Below are 16,473 nucleotides of genomic sequence, written 5' to 3'. Positions count from 1 at the left end.
GTGCATTTGCTCCAGGCCTGACATCAGCCGCTTCTCCAAGGAGAGGGCTGGAACCCAGAAACCTGGAACTGGGCCCCCAGTGGTGCTCGCGGTGTCCTGACAGCCCACGTTGCTTTCTCCGGCTCCTATTTAACAGCAGTGATTTCCCTCAACTTCCTTGACGTTATCTTTGTGCTTTCCCTCTCGTTGAACTCTGCTGCTGACACAGGCGTGCAGGTCGTCTCCGCCCCACGGCTCGGGGTTGAGGACACCACCACCAAGGCCCCACTGACAGCAAGGCAACTGAGCTGCGTCTGACCTGTCACTTCTGTGGCCTCAGAATACAACCCACAAACGATGTGCAGCGAAGTGGCAAGTCCTCAAATCAACCAAACGGGCCCTTTTCTCACCCACTTGGTTTGCAGTTTTGCGGCAGACGGCACTTTCTGAAACAGCTGTGACGCTCTGTCCAGCCCCTCGCCGCTCCCGCTGCAGGGAGGTGACTGCGGGTGGGCGCCGGGGCGGCCTCCACTCAGGGAGGACAGTGGGAGCCCCTGTGACCTCAGGGATTAGGCCCCAAAGGGCACGCGGCGCCCGTCTCCCCTGGACGCATGGAAGCCGCCGAGCTGGAGGCCACGCCAAGCAGCCCCGACTGCAAGCCTCCCACCCAGACGCCAGGCACCGGCGCGCAGCCCCTCACGGGTGGACTGCGCCCTCGGGGGCGGCCCTGACCGACAGCCGCTTAGCGGGGCCCTGGCCACGGGAACCGCCAGCGGCAGGAAGGTCGTCGTGGTGCCAGCCACTAAGCCCTGGGGTGGCCTGGTGGGCAGTGACAGTTAACTGGAATGGGTCTGTTCCACTTTGTTTTGGGGCCTTTTTAATTCCTGGTTAAATTATTTTCCTTTATGCAAAACATTTACCGGGTTCAAAAGTTGGACACGTCAATACCCAGAGCCCGGCCTCACGGGTAGCCCCGAGTGCACCCAGCACCACCCGCAGCCTGCTTCCCAGCTGCCCTGCGGACAGATGCTTTGGTCCGCAGGGCGGGCCCTTGCGGACAGCTTCCTACAGGCGGGCTTCCAGGGGCGAAGGGTGAGCGCGCCCGCCCCTGGACACGGCCACACTCCCTCTACGGGGCTCCTGCCATTTGGAGCTGCCACTATGGCTGCATGAGAACCAGACGGCGTCTCTGGCCCATCTCCCCGCACGGATGACTCATCACTTGTCTGCGTGGCTCCGACCTGGTGCCACGCTTCAGGTGAGCAGGTGCCGGTGCTGCTGACGCCCTCCTCAGGTAAGGATGGTCAAGCGCATTTGAGTTCAGGGGGTGATGCCTGGCCCAGGGAGTAGAAACGGGTATGGGGGCGGTGAGGGCACGGTCCCCACGCTGGGACCTAGAGACACTGGCCGCCCTGCGGTGCTGAGACCCACCCCTCACCCGCGCGGATCCCGGGCTTGCTGCCAGGTGTGGCGGTCCCCGGCTGAGCCAGCCCTGCGGCAGCCCAGTGCGGCCTGGCCGGGAGACCCGCTGCGCCGACTCAGCGGCAGAGGGCCGGCGGGCAGCCTTTGTGCAGGCGCCGCAGCTGCCGCCCGCCGGAGCCTGTCTTTTTTCTGCTCGAATACCTCCAAATGCACCCTCGCACCAGAGATTAGCCGATAGCAATCTGCACGGGGTCGGGGGATGTTCCCGGGCTGAAGCCCGTCGTGACCTGCTGACCAAGCACCCGGCGGCCCCCGCGAGTGCTGACCGAGCAGGCTGACGGCAGAGAGGGCGCCCGGCCTCGCGTTTGGTAGAATTTATTAGTGAGGTCTCAGGGCCGGGCGTGGCACAGGTCTCTCTGGACAGAATTCTTAACTTAGGACCCGAGGACCACTGCACACATGACCAGAGCCGGGGCAGCCACCAGCGGGCAGAGGAAGCTGTCGTGCGTTGATGGTCAGTCTGCCACCAGCCCCTGGTGTCACTGGGAGCTTCCATTCTGAACTGACTGCAGATACTCCTTGTGCAGCTTCTCCTGTACCTCAAAGAGCTTCTTCAGCTTCTTGGCCTGTCCCTTGCTCAACTCCTTGCCTTCTGCGTCGTGGGTGGGCAGCCCCTGCAAGGCAGAGCACCAGCGGTCACGACTCCCCACACCGCTCCGGGCCCAGCCTTTGGGAAGCAGCCAGCCTGGGGCCGCCTGCCTGCCGGCTCAAGGGGTGAGGGACGCTGTTCCCACCAGGGCCAACACGGCTTTGTTCTGACTCGTGCTCAAGAACCCCGGGGCAGCGAGCACATCTGTACCAGGGCACTTCTGGGCCACCTGGGACAATAGTCCATGTAAATCCGTCACCCGGCCCAGGTGGTGCCCTCCAGTGCAGAACCCCTGGGCCACAGGGATGGCGGGGCAGCCCCCTAGGCACTGCAGGCTGCAGATGCTGGACCTACAACAGGCACCCACATCACTCCTCCTTTCTGCAAATCGCATCCTAGACAAGGAATCTCCTCCTCCAAGTTTGAAAACCCCCATCATGCCTATTAAGTGGCCTAGCATGTTCTGAAAAGATAAATGGGCATTCTTACGTTTTCATCAAATTGGGAGTATTTGTCAGTTTCTGACAAGAACATCTCGCTGGGTGAAATCTTCATCTTGGCCAGCTTTGCCGCCTGGAACACAGACGCGGGGTCACTGTTGCCGAGCTCACATCGGGGTCCACACCTGTGACCCCATGTCAGCCCCCACCCCAGCCCCCAAATTCAGAGAGCAACAGGAAAGTTGGGGAGTCTCAGCCCGGCAGAGGGAAATTAAAGGAGGGACAGTGCAGGGGTGGGGAGGGTGTAGCTCGGTGGTAGAGGGTGTGCTCAGCATGCATGAGGTCCTGGGTTCCAACCCCAGCACCTCCATAAAAAAAAAAAAAAAGGATAAGGCAACACTAACGTGGGCGTTTCCTGCGGGAACAGCAGGAAGGCTCCTCAATCACCATATCGCGAAGGCTACAGATCTGTCCCTGCCCAGGGCTCCCAGCCTCCCACGGGCTGGGGGAGGCAGAGAGCAGGCAGAGATCCAGGCTGCATGGGTGCAGGAGAGCCCCCACTCCCCGCGGCCGTGGGTTACTTCCTGGTTACTTCCTGCTGCCCCCCACCCCCGCCGCGGCCATGCGTTACTTCCTGCCCCCCCGCCCCCTGAAGCCGTGCATTACTTCCTGCTCCTGTCTTTTCCTGGCGGCATCCTCCTTCTTCCTCCTTTTTTCTTCTTCAGCCTGGGGAAGAGCAGACGCCCTGTGAGCCGGGTCCACAGAGGCCCTGGGGGGTGGGTAGAACAGGACAAGCCCCTGCCGTCCCCCAGTGCCCTGCCTGGGAGCTGGACTCTACCAGCCGCCCCCACAGCGGAGACGAGCCTGGTGCAGGCAGGGCCTCCAGGCGAGCACCTATCCACAAGGGCCTCTGGGAGCCCAGCCCTGCCCTGGACCTGGTGCAAGAGCAGACACCACTCGAGACCCTCTGCAGTACGACCAATACGACGAAGTGACTAGAGACCACTGGCCAGGCTCGGTGGGCGGAGCCTCTGTCAGGCGGGGGACCAGGGCAGCACGGTGAGGGCTGACCCTGCGTGGGTCCTGGGCTCCTGGGGAGGAAGGGAGGGAGGGCCGGCTGGAGGAGACAGCATGGACGCCGGGAGCCCGCTTCCCAGCAGGCAGGCAGCATCCAGACAGGGGCCAGGGCCCCAGGGACAGAGGGAGCTTCTGGCCTGGGTGCTGAGCTTCCTGTGAGAGGCTGCCTTGGAAGGTTCTGGCTTGAGCCACTGCATGGACAGACATGAGCCACTGACAGGAAGGAGGAACAGGTCTGGGGAGTTGAAAGACAAGTTCCCTCCTGGATGCCTTGGGTTTCAGATGCTTCCTGTCAAGTGGAGCCCTCAGGTAGGCGGCTGGACACCGGAGCATGGGCACAGGCCAGTTTGGGGCCAGAGAGAACTTGGGGGTCACAGGCACATGGGTGGCAGAGAAGCTGTGGGTCGGGGTGAGGTCACCCGGGGAGGGAATGGGAGGCCAGAGAGGCGGAAGGTGCGGCCAGTGCGTAAGGGACGCAGAGCAACGGCTCCAGAGAGCAGGGGTCAAGGGTGGGGCCACCCCAGGACGCGCTTGTCACCAAGAACCCAGCCAGAGCACTGACTAGAGCAGAAGGGGCGGAGCAGGGAGAGAGGAGGAGGGGCCGCACGGAGCTCGGGAAGTGGGAAGAAACGTGCCAAGGACTTTTGCGTTTCCCCTTAGAGACAGGATGTGCTTCTCTGGCTAGGGGAGCGAGACACTATGGGGGGGGCAGAAGGACAAACCACCAGAGTGACCAGGGCAGCCCGCTGGCCCTGGGGACGAGGCTGCAGTCCTGGGCACTTCCGCATGGAGAGCTGGTTGGAATGGGGGCCCCCAGCTGGGAAACGGGGTCACTGGAGGGAAGTGCTGTGGCGACTCCTTCCTTGAGGGCCTTGTGGCCAGTGAGGAGCCAGGCAGAGGCACGTGGCAGGAGGGCTGCCCACCTGGGCCAGAACCAAGCTGTCCGCCGTGGCTTCACCCCACCGGGGCCAGCGCGTGCAGGTGGCAGAACCCCCGGGGGAGGGGAGCAGGGGCCCTGGTGGCAGGAGGCACCGCCAGCCTCACACGCTACAGAGCCCAAGGACAGGCAAGAGCCTGCCCTGGGGACGTGACACCCGCTGGGGTGACCAGATGGGATGGAAATGGGGGGGGTGTAGCTGAGAAGGGCCCCAGCTCCTCGAAACCTCCCGCCTCTGAGGAGTCATCAGTCTAACTCCGCCAGACCCGCCTGGCACCCGCGCTCCTTATCCTGCCTGCCCCGGGAGCGTTCTTCCTGGTCCCTGGCCAACCCCTCTCCTGTCAGCTCTCCACTGAGCAGCTGTGAGGTCCCTTCCTGGCCCCCTGTTCATGGGGGCTCCTCTCAAGGCCTTCCAGGCCTGCACCCCCACGAGCTGTGCCCAGCTGTCCCGACGGGTACTGTTGGGTTCCCGTCTCTCTTGTTCTACGGGACCCCGAGGTCCCTGGGAGCAGGGGCGGCTCTGATTCACGGAGCCCCTGGCTCAGTCGGTCCCAGAGGCGGCGTAACGCCTGAGGTGCGTGAGGCGTGGGTACCGGGGACGGGTGGAGGTGTGACTGTGACCCGTTCAACCCCCTTACGCTCTGGGTGCAGTTCTTTAAGAAGACGTCCTTCCTCAGAAGCTGGGGTTTTGTTAACAGAGTTGTCAAATAGTTACCTTTATAGTTAATTCTTCCTTCTGACATTTATAAGTTCTGGCACTTTAGTAAGAGTATAAACACTGACTCTCAGAAGGTGAAGAAGATAAACGCCAGCGGCCTTTACGTTTCCGGGAAATACCCCGCCCATATCATCTCTGTGTTACTCACCCTCCTCTTCTCCTCTCTCTCTCGCAGTAAGGCGTCTCTGTCCACCAACTTGACCACGGTGGGCAATCCTGAAAAGCGACAGCCGACGGATGAGGCCGAGCCTGGCCCGCCCCCCTGCCCCCAGGGCCCCCGCAGAGATGTGGGGGGGCTTTCAACTGCTCACACAGCTCAGACCCTGAGGTCACGTGCGGGGGGCTTGCTGCTTACGACAGAAAGCCCAAAAGTTGTAAAATGAGACATGGTGCCTGCATGTTTAAAATTCAGTAATTTTCTGTGCAGCAAAAACCCTACCAGTCAAAAGACAAGCTGTGAAACTCGCAGACAATCCACATGACACAGGCCGTCTCCCAAGGGACAGGTCATGAAAGAAGGTGGCCAGTGGCCTGACAGAAATGGGCATCAGGCAGTTAGGGGGCAGGAGTGGACGCCCGGACGCCTTTCAGAGGAGGTGCTGGGGTGACCCACGAGAAGACACACCCACAGGCCACCCGGGACCACAGCAACACGCAGAAGTTTCAGTGTCCTTGGACCCACCCCGGGAGTTCTTCCTGTGGCCCTTGCGAAAACAACCCTCCACCCGAGTGTCCTTCCCATGTCCCTGCCCGTCACATCCAGGCTCCTTCTAACAGGCCCCCAGGAACGGCCGAGGACCCACCTTCGTGGTCTTCCAACCTCACTCCGAGCTCGGGCAGGATGTCATCCCGCAGGGCATCACTGAGCTGCAGGACCTCGGGGACTGCGGACAGAGAAAGCGGTTCAGTCCATCGGGCACAAGGGTGCCTGGGCCTCCCTGAGCCTCTGGACAGGCCGGCGGCTCCATTCACCGCAGGAGGCGGGAGGGCCCAAGGCATGGCCACTGCAGCCCCCAGGACCCCGTGGTCTGGGTGCTGCCTCAGGGCCCTGCTCAGGGCCAGCGCTCCTGCAGACGGACACGGACTGGCCCCTGGGCTCTGCGCAGGGACGGCCAGCTGGGCAGCAGGCCCAGGAAGCCAGGGTTCTGCTGCACAGAAGCAAGATCCCTGGTCACTTGGGAGGGTGTCCAGGAACGCCAAGCCCCAAGGTCCTGGCGCAGCAATCCTGAGAGGCAGCCGCGCCCCACAGTCCGGAACCAGGGACCCGAACCCACACCTGCTCTGAGCCTGAGCCCTGAGGTCACTTCACGCTGCAGTCAAGCACACCTAGCCCAGGGACCCCCTGGCGAGAACGAGCACACAGCTGCAGTGAAGGGTGTGGCTCCCCAGGAAGAGACGTGTGTTTGGAAGTTGGGGTGACTCCACAGCTGCCAGTATCTCTCACCAAGAGACCCCAGCCAAGTAGGGAGTACAAAAGGGCCAGGGGCCTGGGGGATGGAGACCCACGCCCAGCCTTGGCGACTCGGTGCCTCGCGCACTGGCGCTCCTGGCCAGGCCTTGCCCCACCCGAGGCGGGTGGCCGCCCAGAGTTGGGCTAGAAGGGGCAGAAGGCCCAGGGAGCCCGGGAGGAAGTGCAGCCCTGGCTGGCCGCTGGCTTTGAAGTGACTCATCCAGGAGAGACGACACACGTGAAGCAGGCAAAGCGGGAGGGCTGAAAGGACTGCTGGTGTGGCTTCTGGGCCGGACGGTCCCCTCAGGTGTGGACACGCGTAACCACTGTGTCAGTTTCTCTGCTGGTCCCAGAGGCAAAGTCAACACCACTGACTCCCTCCTGACTTCGGGATGGTACCCAGGATGCCTGATGGCCAGATAGGCCCCATCCTCAGGAGGATGACCGACTCAGGAGGATGTGGCAAGGAGAGGCTAGCCCATGCACACTTGGGAACAAGGGGTACATGAGGGCTAAACCCCAAGTCCACACACTTCTCCAGACACTCCAGCTCTGTGTGTCTGACCTCAGCGTGAAGGAGCTGCAACTCTGGGGTAAGAGCCGGGCCAGGAGGCGGGCAACCTGGGTGAGGCAGTGGCCTCTTGGACCGGCGGTCCCCTCTGTGACACAGGACACAGTGCCACCCCGACCGCAGCTAGAAGGAGAGTGAGACGCTGGTGAGGAAGCAGGCCACCCACCCCTTCCCAGCCGCAATGCTCTGGGGCCCGGGGACCCGGGACAAGGACCTCTGTAGCCCACGTCCTCGGAACCCAGGTCTTAGGCCGGCTCTCCGTTTCCCAGCCCCCGGAGGCTGCTAGGCCCGATCGTCCCATCTGACCAAGCCCTCTGCTGGCCACGGCCCGCACCGAGCGTCCAGGTGGGGAGTCTATGCAGGAGAAGCTCGGGTGGCTCAGGGACAGGTGACGGCCATCTGACTCCAAAGCTCAGCAGGATCAAATCACGGAACAGACTTCTGTAAATTCCGCGCTGGGAGCAATCAATGCTGGCTCCTCCCCAGGATGCAGCTCCTGACTGCCTTTTTTTTTGCAATAGGCTCACCCCATTCAACGTCAGGGCGTCCTGACCCCCCCCCGGAAGCCTGATCCCAGGGGGCTCTGCACGCTGGCCCTGCCTTCTTGAGGAACACGTGTCCCTGCAGAGGCTGTCCAGTCACCAGGTAGCCTCTGCAAAGCAGGAACGAGGACACCTCCAGCTCTCGGCCTGCAGACGCCCCTGAGAGCACAACCACATTCCCACAAACAGAAGGGCCCCCCCGCAAGATGTCGGCCCCTCACAGTGCCCTTGGGGGGCCTGGCTGCCCCGCCTGGGCCTAGGGAAGGGGAAGGGCCTGGATCTCGTGAGCAAAGGCCAGAGGAGCTGCCCACCTCCCCACACGCCAGGGGTAGGACTGGCCCGAGGTGCCCAGTGCCCACGAGCCCGCGAGGGGCCGCAGCTCCCGCACTCCCGGCCAGCGCACGGCTCACCTTTGTGCTCTCGGGCAATCCTCCGCACCCCTTCCCGGAACTCCGACAGCACCTGGAGGTATGGCATGACCGTGGACTCGAGCTGTGGGGAGAACGTTTGTTTGCTGGGAGAGAACAGCCCCCTCATGTTCACAGAGAAGAGTCCAGACACGCGGCTGGGCAGCACCTCTGCTATGCCCAGTGCCCACAGCACGGGCCTGTCCTTCCCGGACGCTCGGCCCCTAGACGCAGGGCGCCCGCACGTGGTGAGGAAGGGACAGAGAGGGAGCCTTCCTGCCTCCCAGCAGCTGAGGCCCGGTTGCTCCCAGGGGCCACGTGGTCTCACGCAGACACACGGCTGTTAAGAGCCCGTCTTCGTGGTGACAACTGGTGTTCCCAGGAGGGATGACTTTCTGGGGTGTGACGCCGGTCGTCCTGGGCTGGGGCCTGGCCTCCAGTGGGGCTGGCACCACAGAGCCTGGGTGTGGGGGAATCTGACCCAGGGCCACGCACACTCGTTTACACACCAGTAAACTGTCCCCTCGGACTGTCTGCCACCCACACGCACACTCACGTCTGCTCGACACTTAAACCACCCGTAGTGACACATGGGCGGCCATGGGACATAAAGGAAAACCCCAGAAGGAGATCCAAACTGGAGAAGTACTGATGACGGCAAGCCTTTCTGTGACATCCGTCCCGTTTTCCCAGTAGGCTTTCAAGCAAGGTCTCTCCTGCCTCTTAATTAAGTCATTCGGCAGCTCAGCAACCAAAACCTAGCGAGTAAACGCAGATGCTGGGGAGGCTGCCGAGCCCTGGGCATGGCCTAGACCACACCAGGCCCGATGCTGCACGTGGGCCAAGGCCCGGCGCACTGGGGGTGGGGCGGGGTGGACCCCGCGGTCTGCAGTCTTCATGCCCCGCACACACCCCCACAGCTGCTGGGGAGCCTTGCTGCAGGGGGATGGGGCTCTCACCCCTGCCAGCCTCCTACCTGAGGGAGGCACCCCCAGCCGTCCGGCTGACCACACTAGCGCATGCTGCAGGCCATCCAGTGCACGTGGCCCGAGACTTGGGAGCTGCCTCCCCTGCTCCTAAGACAATTTGGGTCTGGAAGTTAATCCACGAACTTGGAAAAGCACGACCCGCGGGTCCCGTCCCCTGGCTGAGCAGACACCCACCCCGATTCCTCGAGGCCACTCACTCCAGGGAGCTCAGGGGCGGTCCAGCACCACTGAGGGCCCCCAAGCAACTACCGGGCATTCAACATTAAATGTTTTTTTTCACGTTCAAAGGCAGACTTTCTTCTATCTAGCAGGTTTTTCTGCTTTGTTTTAGAAAAATAAACATCCAGTATCATCACACAAAAGAACAAAGCAATCACTTTCTAAAAGCCATCAACTAAGGGGAGGGTATAGCTCAGTGGTAGAGCATGTGCTTGGCATGAACAAGGTCCTGGGTTCGATTCCCAAGTACCTGCATTAAAATAAATAAATAAAAACCTAAGTATCTCTTCCTCCTAAAAATAAAGCAGCAAGTACCACGGCAACAGTTAGCCCTGCGGCTGAAAGGCCTGCGGAGGAGGGCGGGGCCGAGGAGGGCGGGGCCGCGGCTCTCGCTTCCTCCTGGAGCTCAGTTCCGGGGGAAACGCCCCTAAACTCGGTCTGCAGGAGAGGGAGCTTGATGCCTCCCGTCACGGAGACACAGAACCTTTAAGAGGTTCTGCCTTTTCACTTTAGACTTGACCCCTGTCGTGTGTAAGGAATGACACGCGTGTTGTAGCCAAATCACTGAAGAGCGCTCCTGACCAGGGGAGGCGGGGAGGGCGTCCGAGATGAGCCCGAGTGCCCGTGTCGGTCACCACGCAGCGGAGACCGCGTGTCCGACTACCGGGAGACACCGCAACTGCAGGCGGGTTCTCTCACTGCAGGGACCATCAGACAACGGGGCACCTGCGTACAGCTGCACGTGAGCCGGGAAATGAGCAGGGGGCCTCCGGGACACCCCGTGGCTGTGGCCACGGCCACGCCCTTCCTCATGGGACAGGGGCTGTGGCCGTGACTGAGGCTCACCCGAGGGCCAAGGACCGTCCCATCCAGCCTGGTCTCCTGGGGCCAAGCTCACACAGACAGCACCGCTGCCGTGAGGAAGGCTGTTAGGCCCCCAAGGCTAGCCCCCAAGGCTAGACATCACAGGGGTCCGTCCAACTCTGCTCAGTTCTCCTGTCAGGAGGGACCTAGTCCCGGCCTCAGACTGCGGGAGGGTTGACCCCTGAGGGGAGACAGAATGCGCTGACCTCACAGGGAGACTCCAGGCCCAAGTGCGCTTTACTCACGTTGAGGCTCGTTCCAGGTCCTCCGACGGGGAAACCCAGGGAGCTTTCCTCTTCTATGGCCCCAAAAATCTAGGGAAAGAAGGAAGCACGTAGGAGACGAGGTCCTGAGAGACCACAAGTGGGTCGGGTCCTCAGGACACGCTGCTGTGCCGGGAGGGGCGGGACGGCAGGGCGATGGCCTTGGCAGGTGGGAAGAGACGGAGAGCCAGGCCCGGGCTCCCCCAACCCCCACCCACTCCAGGACCGGTCCTGGCCCCCTCCGGCCAGGGCCACTTGGTGGAAAAAGTGCTTGTGCTTTTCAAACCTCAAGATGGGAGGGGAGAAAACTGAGGCAAAGACGCGAAATCACTCCGAGCAAGGACGGGGCAGGGCTTGATCCCTAGGGCCCAGGTTTGCGGCAGGACCCGAGGATGGAGCGCAGGACAGGGCCTGCAGAGCACCTGCACCAATGGGGGCCTTTACCAAAAAGCTGGAGGCCGGGCCTGCTCACCTTCAGCATGTGGGTGAGGTAGCGGGCCACGCTCTCCAGCAGACCTCGGTTGGGCCTCCTCCTGGCAGCCTTGTGGGCCGCCACGTAGAGGTTGCACTGGCTGACCAGAGCCCGCATTTCTTCCAGGGCGGTGCGCGTGTCCACGTTGTCACAGAGCGCCCGGTGAACTGCACACTTCCTGTCGTAGAAGCTGGGTGGGGACAGGGAGGCGAGCATCAGGCCGGCGTCACCCCGCAAGCCCTCCCCACCGCACACACGGCTCTTCTGCATGTGGTTTTGCACAAACAGGTGTGACGGTGCCACAGGCCGCCTCCTGGCTGTCGGGATGTGTGACACGAGGACGGTGTGTGAGCCCCGGAGGGGACGCAGGCCCCGTCTCACCTCTCGTTCAGCTCCGTCTCTGCGTCCTCCCACTTCTCAAACTGACCGGCTACGTCCACGGGAGCGCGGAGGAGGTCCTTCACGTTTAAGAAGAACTCCTGCGGTGAGAAAGCTCAGCTGAGCGGCCCTCAGACCTCTCCGCCGCAGAAGCCCTCGCGCGGCGCCGTTCTGCCGACGGGCTTTTCCTTCACGTGTGGCGTGAAGCCCGCAAGGCGGCGGCGTCACACAGCCGCCAAGCAAGAACGTGAAAGATTTTTCTTCAAGACAGAAATGCATTTCAATTTTAGTTTTAGGGAGCCCTAAAATCACTTCTACAAATACTTCACTTCAACTACTTCAAAGGGTTGGTTCCATTAAGATTATCATTTTGGTTAGTAAGCAAGTCTAATAAATCTGCTTGTGTTTGAAAAAAAGGTTCAGCCCACAGCGGCTCTGGGTACAAGGCAGGTTGGCAGGCGTTTCAGGCAAGGGGCAGGGAGCTGGCTTCCCCACTGGAATCTGGCTGCTCTGGCCCGAGCCTGTTCCCTCTAGGGGGACGGGGGCAGGGACCCCAGAGGTGCCCGGGACCTACGTTCAGGAACCTCTCGTACTGCAGCGCCGACTCCATGGTGTTGGCCGAGTAGTCCAGCGTGTCCTTCCAGGCGTGCATGAGGAAGGCCAGGCGCAGCTGCCGCGCTGGGAGAGAAGCAGCAGGGTCCCTCAGTGTCCCTGCAGCCACCGCCGCGCGGCCGGGAGGACACACTGGGCTCTCCTTACCTGAGTGCTTCTTCAAGGCGTCTTTAATGGTGATGAAGTTTTTCAGCGACTTGGACATCTTGCAGCCCGCGATGGTCAGGTGGCCCGTGTGAAGGAAGTACCTGACCCAGCAGTCATTCTCAAAGTAGGCCTGGGCAGGAAGGGGCAGGGGGGCCAGCGCAGGGCTCAGGGGCGCCCTGCCGGCCGCTCGGTGGGCGCGGAGCCCCTTCGTGGGAACCTCACACACAGAAGGAGGTGCCCCCCTTGTTGGGCGGGGCAGCGGGCCAGGAGGTGACAGATGGTTGGAAGCCAGGCTTGGGTGCCGCCAAAGGCCAGGCTGTTATGTGTAAACCAGACTAAGTAATTAGGGTTCAAAGTCCACGGATGGAGCCCCGACGTGGACGCCAGGCTCTGTTCAGAAAGCACCTGGTTGACAGCCTGATCTGCGACCCCACGGTGGGGACCCCGCCTGCCTGAGCCCACCCCCACGGCCTCCACCTACCTCCGACTGTGCGAGCTCGTTGTCGTGGTGGGGGAAGCGGAGGTCGAAGCCCCCTCCGTGAATGTCCATCGAGGCCCCCAGGAGGGTGCCCGCCATGGCAGAGCACTCGATGTGCCATCCTGGACGGCCCTGATGACAAGACAGCGGTGAGTGCCTGACCATCGCCGGTGCCCACGACCCCCAGTGCCCCAAAACTAACTGGGAACAGGGGTCAGTTTCCACACCCAGGAAGGTGAGGGGGCTGCACTGGGAAGGTCACAAGCTTCAGGTACTTCTGGAATCCCTGGCACCCCTGCGGCTCTGGGCCATCAGGACTGCTGACACGGACCGTCAGAGGGTGTCCCCCAATACTCAGAGGTCCCCAGGACGGGGGCCCCCCAGCGGCAGAGCGGAAGGAGCGAGGCTCAGGAGGGGAGATGACGTGCCCCAAGGTTAGGGGGCCCCAGGACGCGTCCCACCAGCCCCAGCCGCCTCCGGGGACGCTCACCTTTCCCCAGGGGCACAGCCAGGACGGCTCCCCAGGTTTGGAGGCCTTCCAGAGGGCGAAGTCGCTGGGGGACCGCTTCTCACTCAGGCGCTCTGCCGAGATGCTCAGGTCGCCTGCGGACACGGGGGAGGCAGTGACTCTGCTGCCTGGTAGACGCACTCCTCTCACTCAAGGGACGAGTTGTTCACTTGTTATTAACTTGGGCAAGCAACTATCCAAGCTGACTGTGACTAGATCTTGGAGCTGCCCCAGGACCTAGATTTACGAAATCCGCATTGGAAGCTCAGAAGACACAGACTCGCGAGCTGGTGTCCAACGGCGATTACCACGGGCCTGGACCCACACCCACCGCCTCCCTGCACGCACAGCCCTCGTCTAGGAAGGTGAGGGCTCCTGGACAGGGTGTGACGTCCTCCTGGACCTGCCTGGGGGACCCCACGATCTTGTATGGACACCCAGCATGACTGTGGCTGTGGCTCTGGAAGGATGAGGACAAGTCAGCTGGCTGTGTGTGGCCTCTTGGGCCTGGAGGTGCAAATGGGGGCCTCTGCTGCCCCTCCCGTGTTCATCCAGGGAAGTCATGGGAAGAAGGAACCCAGAGCGAAACGGAGCTCTGTTCCCTGGGCCAAGTTCAGGTCCTGGACAAGGTTCCTCACAGAAAGCAGAAGAAGCCAGCCAGAGGACCAGCCCACGGCCACCGCTGGAGGTTCCCCTAGACCACCTCGGATGTGTGGGACACATCAGCTGCTGTGACAATGAAATCCCACCATCAGTCCAACCTGCACGCAGAGAACCCTCGTGGGGGCTGGGCAGGTGGTGGGAGAACGGGTCAGAGCAAAGGCCTCTGTTCTGACTCAGCCCTGAAAGGTCTGCCAGGTCCCTCACTCCTCCTGGGTGCCATCGCCCCCTCATGGAAAGGCCGGGAATGGGACCTGGGTAAAGGCCACTTTGCGAGCAACACGTCCAGCAGTGCCCGCGAGCTGCCCGAGGACACATTCCAGAGGGAGGCACCACTGAATGCAGACCTCGTGACGGTAAAACAGGCACTAGACACAGATTACTTGGAAAACACGGAAAAGGACCAGGGGGAAGTGCCGTAAGCATAGGCGCAGGGATAGCCACCATTAACATCTCGGCGTGCTGATCTGCGGTTTGCGGCTTTTTAATCCCGTAAGCAGAACACAGACGTACCCGACAAACAGGACGCGCGTCATCCTGGTTTGTTTCCTCGCACGGTGAGCATTTCACCGAGTCGCCAGCGGTTACTCAAAGACATAACTGGATATGGCGCTGCGACCTCCTCTTTACCCACCCTTTCCTTGGCAGCTAGCGTACGTCGAAGTTTAAAATTTTTTCTTTGTTAGGAACATAGTTATCATGAACGTATCTTAACTTCAAAAAATTTATTTTGAAAAATTTTGTAGCAGGGGAAGGAGGATCCTTTCTGTCTCACCCCCCTCCCCCAACAGTTGTCTTCAACAAACGTCAACAAATGTCACTGCCTGGTCACACTTGGCATTTGCTCCAGATATTTTAGGGACGAGAAATAAGTCCCACAGTCCCTTCTGCCTTCCCCCGGGTCATCATTTCTGGTGCCCGATGCGGCTCCCCCAGGGTGTGCTCCCCTGGCCTGCAGGGTCTGCCCGATGCCCGGCCCCTCTGCGACTGTTAGCCTTAAGTGCCACCGGGCCCGGCGCTCGTGCTGGGAGACTAACGCAGCCCGTCCTTTCTCCCTGTTTCTGTGTCTTCTCTTTTAGGTTCTGATGTGTCTTCAGAACAGAGCCCCTAAGGTGCAATTACTTGATCAAAGCATGCAAACGTCTTCCCTGTTTGGGGAAAGTGAATGCTGTGAATTAACAACTGAGCAGTCTCTGAGGACTGACGAAGACACCGCATTCTGTCCATAGTCTGAAGTCGAGGGGGGTCTGCCAGCACCCTGAGACCTCAGTTCAGTCCCAAGCGGGCTTTTCCTCCAAGTGCAACACAAAGCTTTCCACGTCTACCTGGGCACCAGGCACGCAAGCGCACAGGCAGGCCTTACAGCCTTGATGCTCTGACTGCTCTACCCATCACAGCCTGAAAGCTGCCCGCCCACTCATCGTTGCATTTCAAAAACCCGAACGTAGGGCCACTATCTACTCGTGCTCAGCATGTTCAATGGTGAAACCTAAATGTTGGAATGATAACATGCGAAAATTATACCCATAGTTCAAAAAACAAAAAGTATGAACATTTTTAGGGTCCAAGTGGCTTCCAGAAATGCTGGTGGGTGAACAGTGTGTGTCTGGCTCATGGGAGCAGCGCCCGCAGCGCAGGGCCACGCAGAAGAGAATGCAGAAAACACGACAGACAGACTTCCACCTGGTCCAGAAGCAGCCTGGTGTCTACGTTTGAAGCATCTGGATCAAAATGGGCATGGTGGATGTCATTATATATGTGTCACACTTGCTGTGACAAGGACACAGCCATTCCCAGCTGCCACCCTGGTGTTCACAGGGTGACCATGCTGCCCACACCCAGAGCCTGGGCCCTTAGATAAGGACGGGGCTGAGGGTTCTCCTCACGAGTTCCTGCCACCACCTCATGAATAACAGGCAGCGCCAGCTCCCCTGCCTGCCCTGCCCCGTTTCCCAGGCCTGTGAGTAGTGAGTCTGCGACTGCTTCCTTTCCCGGGGTCCTCCTTCCCCACTCAGTGTGCGCCCCTCACTCAGCGGGCCACCTGTCTCTTTTCCACACTCCCGCAGGGCCCCACAGCCCACTGAGCCCGGGGGCCCTGGGCGCCAAGATCAGCAGACACCAACCCCCACCAGGGCCCCGAGGTCTGGACACTTTCCAAGGTGGGCCTGTACCTACTCACTCTTTTGCTCCTTAAACAATAATGCACTTCAAGGGCTAAGTCCTACAAACCCTTTAGGTGAGAAGCAGGGTTCCAGCGAGTGTTTGGGGGCTGCGAGCCCAATGCGCTTACCTTCCCCCTCCTGCAGGGCCTTCTGATCCCCGACGGCCTCGGGCACCAGCTTCCCGTAGCAGTGCCCCTCACTGGAGGCAAACTTGACTGTGTCAAAGTACACGGAGCCGTTTGAAACATAGCTGTGAGACAGAGACCAGGGCGGCTGTCACGACCCAAGGACGATCTGGACATTCAGAGCACCATCCGGTGTCAGCTCGGCGCATCTGCCTCTGGTTGGGCCACTCGGCGGGGTGGCCAGGTGGCTGCTCCGAACCACGGCCGCAGGGTGGACTTAGTAGGGTGGGCTGAGTGGGGATGTGATGGCGACTTACCCCTCCCAGCAGCCCATCCCTCTGCACAGACCCTCCACCTGGAGTCCGCAAGGGTGTAGCCCCAGCCCTGGCCTCGGCGTCGGTGAC

General features: G+C 61.2%; 1 protein-coding gene across 4 annotated transcripts in view; it reads right to left on the bottom strand.

The window, feature by feature from the left end:
- Positions 1 to 1,760: 1,760 nt before the first annotated feature.
- CARS1 (cysteinyl-tRNA synthetase 1) overlaps positions 1,761 to 16,473 on the bottom strand; it is a 36,611-nt gene continuing 21,898 nt past the window's right edge. For all 4 annotated transcript variants that reach the window (XM_072970527.1, XM_072970529.1, XM_072970530.1 and 1 more), the window contains 14 exons: positions 16,073 to 16,194; positions 13,105 to 13,217; positions 12,618 to 12,746; positions 12,137 to 12,266; positions 11,952 to 12,055; positions 11,381 to 11,478; positions 11,000 to 11,189; positions 10,510 to 10,578; positions 8,196 to 8,277; positions 6,026 to 6,106; positions 5,371 to 5,438; positions 3,157 to 3,216; positions 2,540 to 2,623; positions 1,761 to 2,075 (listed from right to left, as the gene is read on the bottom strand). In XM_072970527.1, coding sequence (XP_072826628.1) covers positions 1,941 to 2,075; positions 2,540 to 2,623; positions 3,157 to 3,216; positions 5,371 to 5,438; positions 6,026 to 6,106; positions 8,196 to 8,277; positions 10,510 to 10,578; positions 11,000 to 11,189; positions 11,381 to 11,478; positions 11,952 to 12,055; positions 12,137 to 12,266; positions 12,618 to 12,746; positions 13,105 to 13,217; positions 16,073 to 16,194 — 1,465 coding nt within the window. In that variant the 3' untranslated portion in view covers positions 1,761 to 1,940. The remainder of the gene's footprint in view (positions 2,076 to 2,539; positions 2,624 to 3,156; positions 3,217 to 5,370; positions 5,439 to 6,025; positions 6,107 to 8,195; positions 8,278 to 10,509; positions 10,579 to 10,999; positions 11,190 to 11,380; positions 11,479 to 11,951; positions 12,056 to 12,136; positions 12,267 to 12,617; positions 12,747 to 13,104; positions 13,218 to 16,072; positions 16,195 to 16,473) is intronic.

This window comes from Vicugna pacos, chromosome 10 (assembly GCF_048564905.1).
Source record: "Vicugna pacos chromosome 10, VicPac4, whole genome shotgun sequence".
Classification (NCBI taxonomy): domain Eukaryota; kingdom Metazoa; phylum Chordata; class Mammalia; order Artiodactyla; family Camelidae; genus Vicugna; species Vicugna pacos.
The sequence above is the reverse complement of the archived record's forward strand: the minus strand, read 5'-3'. Positions and strand labels throughout refer to the sequence as shown.